We start from the raw sequence: 6,338 nt of genomic DNA on the forward strand, positions 1-6,338 counted from the left end.
TTCTTTCTTTCTTTCTTTTTTTTTTTTTTAAAGGAAATAAGGAGCCAAGTTTTGCAGCCAACTCCTGGAGTGGGAGCGGCTGAACTGATTCGGAAGTTGGATCTCTTTGTACACAGGAATGCGGAGAGAAAAAAACAAAACCCACCCCATTGCTTCATTTCCCCTCCAAACCCTAGCACTTTCTCTTGTGCAATGAAAATGCTTTTCACATTGAGCAAAATGAATCCCGACTTGTGCTGCAAAGGGATGAGCGCGCCTTTAGGCGTCAGACGGCTCTCAGCTGGGCGCGAAGACCGCAGGGCGGCTGCGACAAGGGCACTCTGGGGCGCGTGGCTCACCGTAGCGCCTGCAGGGGCACTGGACTCCCCCTCTGGGTGGGTCCGCGCTGGTTTTCAGCGACCGGAGGGCCAGGAAATGGATAGTCCGAGGAACCCCGAGGGCAGAGAGCCCCCGGCTACGTCTGGGCCTCCCAGGGATGGAAGTTCCACGAGCTCGCGGAGCCCCTGGACTGCCTGGACCCAGGGCGTCTCCGGGAGTCAGGAGAGCTGGCAGCACACTGGTCGTCCGGACCCCGGACGTGCGAGGGTGCTGGGCGCCGGGAGGCGGGCCGGTGCACATGGGTGCCCGCGGGCGGGCCCCGGCGGGGTGCGGGGAGGGGGGTCGGGGTGTGGCGTCCCCGCCTCCCGAGCGGAATTTGCATGTGTGTGGCGGCCCCAGACTTCCTGCTCCTTCTACGCTGCAGGTACGCGCGGGCCGGGCCGGGCTGGCTGGCGGCGGGCGCACCAAGACGTGGGCACCTCCTCACTCGGACCCCGTGCCGCGCCGCGCCGCCTCGCCGTCTGCTTTGTGGCCGCCAGCCCGCCCCGGCCGCACGGACCTCCAATCTCCGAGGCGGGGGCGCGCCCTTCTGTCCCCGGACGTCTCTGTCCTCCACACTGAGTCTGGCCACGCGCCCCTGGGCGCCCCTGCCACCTTGGGCTCCGGAGGGACGCAGCCATGAGCGAAATGTCCAGCTTTCTTCACATCGGGGACATTGTCTCCCTGTACGCCGAGGGCTCGGTCAATGGGTTCATCAGCACTTTGGGGTGAGTGAAACGACCGGGAGGAGGGGCGAGGGCGGGGAGGGGGCGCTTGGGTCCTGCTGCCAGCTGCGTTCGTCCTGCCACGCCGCCCCCTAACTGAGGACCTGGACGTCCCCAGCCTCAAGGAGCTGGAGAATGGCTAGCCTCCTTTTAGAGAAAGGAAGTGAAGTGTTTGCTCAGGTAGGAGTCAGGCGCTCGGCCCGGCCGGAGCTGGCAGGAGGCGCCCCCCTCGGCGAAGCCTCCACCCTCCCGCCTTACCTCAGAGGGGACGCAGGGGGGGGGAGACTTCCTCTGCAGGTGGTCCTGGGGGTGAGGTGGGTGGCTGGACCCTGAATTGGGGAGGAGCATCCGGGCCTGGACGTGCTCGGCTCTGGGGGTGGGGCGGACATGTGGGGGTTGCCGGTTCAGCGTGGGGCCTGGAATCCTCTGTTACGGATCTTGTAGTGCCTTTAAGGGGGTCGCCTCTTCTCACAGCTCTCTCATGGTACCGCCGCCCTCCAGTAGGAGTGTCTTCTGTCTTCTCCTTCCAGGCGTCCCAGATCCTAGCCAGCGGCCCCTCTTGTCCTCGCTCTACCCGTCAATTTCCTGTGCGGGTTATCTGGCGCCCCTGGGTCCCTGGTCCCAGGTCATTGCCAGCACTTTACAAACATTAATCAATTCTGGCCGCCACCCCCCAGGGTCTGGGCTGGATAAACAGGGAATCAATTCCTGTCTCTAGAGAGGACCTGATCTGTAGCTGGGATGGGCAGAGGAGAAATTAGGCAGAGATAATGGCTTTATCTTCAGAGAAGCTGTTGGGTGAGTCTTGCAGATGGGGGAGTAGAATGGGCTCCACTTTTCCAGTCAGACCCCAGGGCAAAGCCAGACTTTTTTCTTTTGAGTCTCCTAGCCTGTGTTACATTGTTTCATCCTCCCAACCACACACAAACCTGCTTTAGGGTAAACCTACCTCTGCCCGCCCCACTCTGCTGGCTGCCAGCCAGCTCTGTGGTCCTTCTCTCTGGCACCTTTGGAGGACAGCTCTGACACCCTCAATCCAGGACTGGCTCTGGACAGCATCTGGATCACCCCAAGCCTGAGAGGTGGGAGTCGCTTGGACCCCTTGGTCTCTTGCAGGGGTGTTGGCAGTTAAGCTTTCCTCTTGCTGGAAACTGTGAGTTTGGAGGGTTAGCACTGCCAGCAGGGAGTTCTCACTGGGAATTCCACCAAGCTCTGCTTGTCTTATCACAGCACCCTCTAGGCCTCTCCTATTCCCTTCCCCATTCAGGTATGGAATCCCTGGTCTGTCCACTCCCACCTCATCTGACTTCTGTCCAGTTCCCCAGAGGGGTGGATCCACATCTGGGCTAGCATCTGTGCAGGTCTCCTCCAGAGAGCAATGACCAGGCTCTGGCTGCTCTGAGACCAGGGCATGCACATGGTAGGTACATAGTAAATACTTATAATGATGCTGAGGGACAAAGGAGAGAGTGAAGAGGTCATGAGGGACATAGGGACCAATTGTGGAAATTCCTTCTTAGGGTGTGAACAGCACTGAGGACTTTTGGGAAATGACCAGCTCTCTCTTTTGCTTAGTGCCTATCTCAAGGCTGAACACACAGTGAGTGGCTTTTTTTTTTTTTGAGACAGTCTCACTTCATCGCCCTTGGTAGAGTGCCATGGCGTCCCAGCTCACAGCAATCTCCAACTCCTGGGCTTAGGTGATTCTCTTGCCTCAGCCTCCCAAGTAGCTGGGACTACAGGTGCCTACCACAACACCTGGCTGTTTTTTTGTTGCAGCTTGACTGGGGCCAGGTTTGAACCTGCGACACTTGGTATATGGGGCTGGTGCCCTACTCACTGACCCACAGGCACCACCCAGTGGGTGATTTTTAAGCACCTGTGAGATTGAACACAACCAGGGAAGACATCTTATTCTTTTTACCCCTGCCTTCCCAGAGGCCTCATTCCCTCATAAGGGATTCCATCTGCAGCCCCCTGACATAACTTTCATCTTGGCCCTTCCTGCTCCAGGAACTGCTTGATCCAGTCCATCTTGATCTTGGGGCAGGTCCTGGTGGCTTTGAGAGCCCTTCTATCCCAGGGTGTACCTTCCCTAGGCAAATACCTCCACACCTTCTGACTTTCTACCCACCCTCTCACCTTATGTGCAGGCTCCCACCTTAATTTTCTGAGCTTTTCTAAATGCCTTCTGCACACATCTACCTGCAGCTGTAGCTGCACCACACTTCTCTGTGTACCTGTGGCCTATCCCATGTTGTCAGTCTTTTGACATTTGCTCCTGCCTTCTGGTCAGTCTCTGTCTGGGTAAATGTCCAATCCTCTAAGACTTAGTGCTAAGTGGCCTCTTTTGAGAGATACACCTTCCTCCAGCCCTGCAGGGCATAATTAACCCTTTCTCCTCTATGCTTTCAGAGTGCTTTGTACAGACTACACTCTGGTATTAATCAGGTTGTTGGAAGTTTCCCTGCAGGCGCACATAATGCTGGGCACTTTATCAGGATTAACTAATAATTGCACCCTTCATATATTCAGCACATCCACAGACACTGTACTGGGTGCCGGAGTGGCAAATAAGGGAGCTGTGCTTCTCACCTTTGAGGAACTTAGAGTCAAGGAAAGAAGGATTTATAAATGATGTCAGTTATTGATACTCAAAGTATAGTCCTCAGTCAGCAGTTTCAGCATCACCTACAAGCTTGTTAGAAATGCAGAATCTCAGACCCCATTCTACTGAATCAGAATCTGCATTTTAATTATACTCTGGGGTATATTTGGGGTCCCCAGAGTATAAGGTGTGAAGTACATTGGTGTAAGTGATTCTCTCTCTACTCTATCCTCCCTATAGTCCTTTTGCCTCCATTCTCAACTCAGAGTCCCCTCTGCCTTTCCTGAGTCTGTTGACACCTATGTCTGTGAACTTTGGAGGCTGATTTGAAGAGTCCCTGTGCTAGTCCAGTGTCTAGTGCTCAGTGTCCAGGAGGTGCCAGTTAAAGACTGGGCAAAGTGAATTTGTGGAAGACTGGGATGACCTTGGTGGGCAGAAGGGCCAGGTCAGCTGGGGAGATGGGAAGGGGGGCATTGGTTGGGGAGGGAGGCTGGGGCAGTCATAAGAGGAGCCAGAGCTTTTCATGGCAAAGTAGAGGAGACCAATTAGAGCCTCCTGGATAATTAGAGCTCCTGGTGGAGATTGTACATTAACTCTGGGTTGGGAGGCGGGGAGGGGTCTGTTGGCCAGATGGGGAAAGCACGTCCATACCTGTTCTTGGCAGGAAAGTCTGCCCAGTGCCTCTCGCTGCCTTGCCTCTCACCCCAGGTGGGAACAGCAGAAGCTAGAGTTGAAGTAGCTGAGCAGGGCCAGCAAAAGGTAGAGGATTTAATGTGGCTTCAGGCCAGCAGCTAGGAAGAACTAGCTAAGAACACATGGTGAACTGTTTAAGGTCTCATGTCTAGTTCCTTGAAGATCTCTTTTGAGTGCCCAAAAAGGCAGATCCACAGGGGTTAAAGTAGAGAAATGCAGGTGAACTGGGTCTTGAAGTTGAGCTAATATTGGGCGGCGCCTGTGGCTCAAGGAGTAGGGCGCCGGCCCCATTTACCAGAGGTGGCGGGTTCAAACTGGCCCTGGCCAAAAAAAACTGCAAAAAGAAGAAAATAATAATAATAATAATATTTATCAAAGTGCCTCTGCCTACCCATGCTAGGCTGTGGAACACCATTTGGGGCTCTCAGGACCTCTGGATCAAGACCAGCTAGGGCTAGGTGATCACACAGAGTAGGGTCAGAAGGGATCTTGCCTTTTCCCCATGGAGGTCTCTGTCCACCTTCCATTCCGATCTGCTTCCCTGGAAGGCGCAAGAAGTGTGGGGGTAAATGTAGAGGAAGTCCCAGTCCCCAGGGTCAGGGTCCTGGGGTTGGGATCCTTAGGGGCATGGCTCTCAGGAAAGGTGTCTGCCTTATCACTAACTTGGCAGGGCATTTTTGACAAGGCTCTCCTTTCTCAGAGTATGTTTCTGGCAGCCTGAATATCTCTGAAGTGTTCTGGCAATACCTAACCACCTCCTGGGGATCTTTAAAAGAAATCTCAGCTCCCAAGTCCCATGCTGGACCAACTATATCCATCACTTTAGGGGTGGGGTTTGGGTGTTGGAGTTTATAGGAGCTGGCTTGGTGATTTTAATGTGTACCTGGCTATGCATTGCTGACCTGAGGGCCCACCCAGGCTGATGGGCTATGGGAAAGCCAGCCTGCTCCTCATCTCAGAGAGCCATCAGACTTCATTAAATCATTCAATAGGCTCGGTGCCTGTGGCTCAAGTGGGCTAAGGCGCCAGCCATGTACACCTAGGGTGGTGGGTTCAAATCCAGCCTGGGCCTGCCAAACAACAGTCATGGCTGCAATCAAAAAAATAGCTGGGCATTGTGGTGGGCCCCTGTGGTTCCAGCTACTTGGGAGGCGGAGGCAGGAGACTTGCTTGAGCCCAGGAGTTGGAGGTTGCTGTGAGCTGTGATGCCACAGCACTCTGCCCAGGGGGACAGCTTGAGGCTCTGTCTCAAAAAAAAAAAAAATTCAATAAACACTTATGTGCTTACTATGAGCCAGGCCTTGTTTTGGGTGCTGGGCAATCAGTAGTAATCAAGACAGAATTCTAGGGTGGCACCTATGGCTCAGTGAGTAGGGCGCTGACCTAGAATACCAAGGGTGGCGGGTTCGAACCCAGCCCTGGCCAAACCGCAACAAAAAAAATAGTCGGGCATTGTGGCAGTGCCTATAGTCCCAACTACGTGGGAGGCTGAGGCAAGAGAATTGCCTAAGCCCAGGAGTTGGAGGTTGCTGTGAGCTGTGATGCCATAGCACTCTATTGAGGGCGACAAAGAGAGACTGGGGGCAGTGCCTGTGGCTCAAAGGAGCAGGGCGCCAGCCCCATAAGCTGGAGGTGGCGGGTTCAAACCCAGCCCCAGCCAAAAACTGCACACACAAAAAACAACCCCCCCCCAAAAAAAAAACCCAAACAGAATTCTAGCTTGTTTCATTCCATGTAGTGGGGAGTTGGCAAATGATCTGTAAGGGTCCTTTGAGCCTTAGGTCTCGAAGATATATATAATTCCAGGAGGGGGACTGCCCCTCCCATGCTGACCACATTCTCTGGGCAGATTTCAGACCTGCCTTGGCTTTTATTTAATTGTGATTTCTTTGGAGTGAGATGTTAGATTTCTGTTCTGTACCCAAAGGCAGAGTCTTTTTTTTTTTTTTTTTTTT

General features: G+C 54.1%; 1 protein-coding gene across 1 annotated transcript in view; it reads left to right on the forward strand.

Annotated features, from left to right (window-relative positions):
* Positions 1-878: 878 nt before the first annotated feature.
* ITPR3 (inositol 1,4,5-trisphosphate receptor type 3) overlaps positions 879-6,338 on the forward strand; it is a 77,253-nt gene continuing 71,793 nt past the window's right edge. Inside the window, exon 1 of the mRNA XM_003789102.2 lies at positions 879-1,085. Within this exon, the coding sequence (XP_003789150.1) occupies positions 997-1,085 (89 nt within the window). The 5' untranslated portion in view covers positions 879-996. The remainder of the gene's footprint in view (positions 1,086-6,338) is intronic.

The sequence above is a fragment of the Otolemur garnettii genome, unplaced genomic scaffold (genome assembly GCF_000181295.1).
Source record: "Otolemur garnettii isolate 467f Iridium unplaced genomic scaffold, OtoGar3 scaffold00031, whole genome shotgun sequence".
Taxonomy (NCBI): Eukaryota; Metazoa; Chordata; class Mammalia; order Primates; family Galagidae; genus Otolemur; species Otolemur garnettii.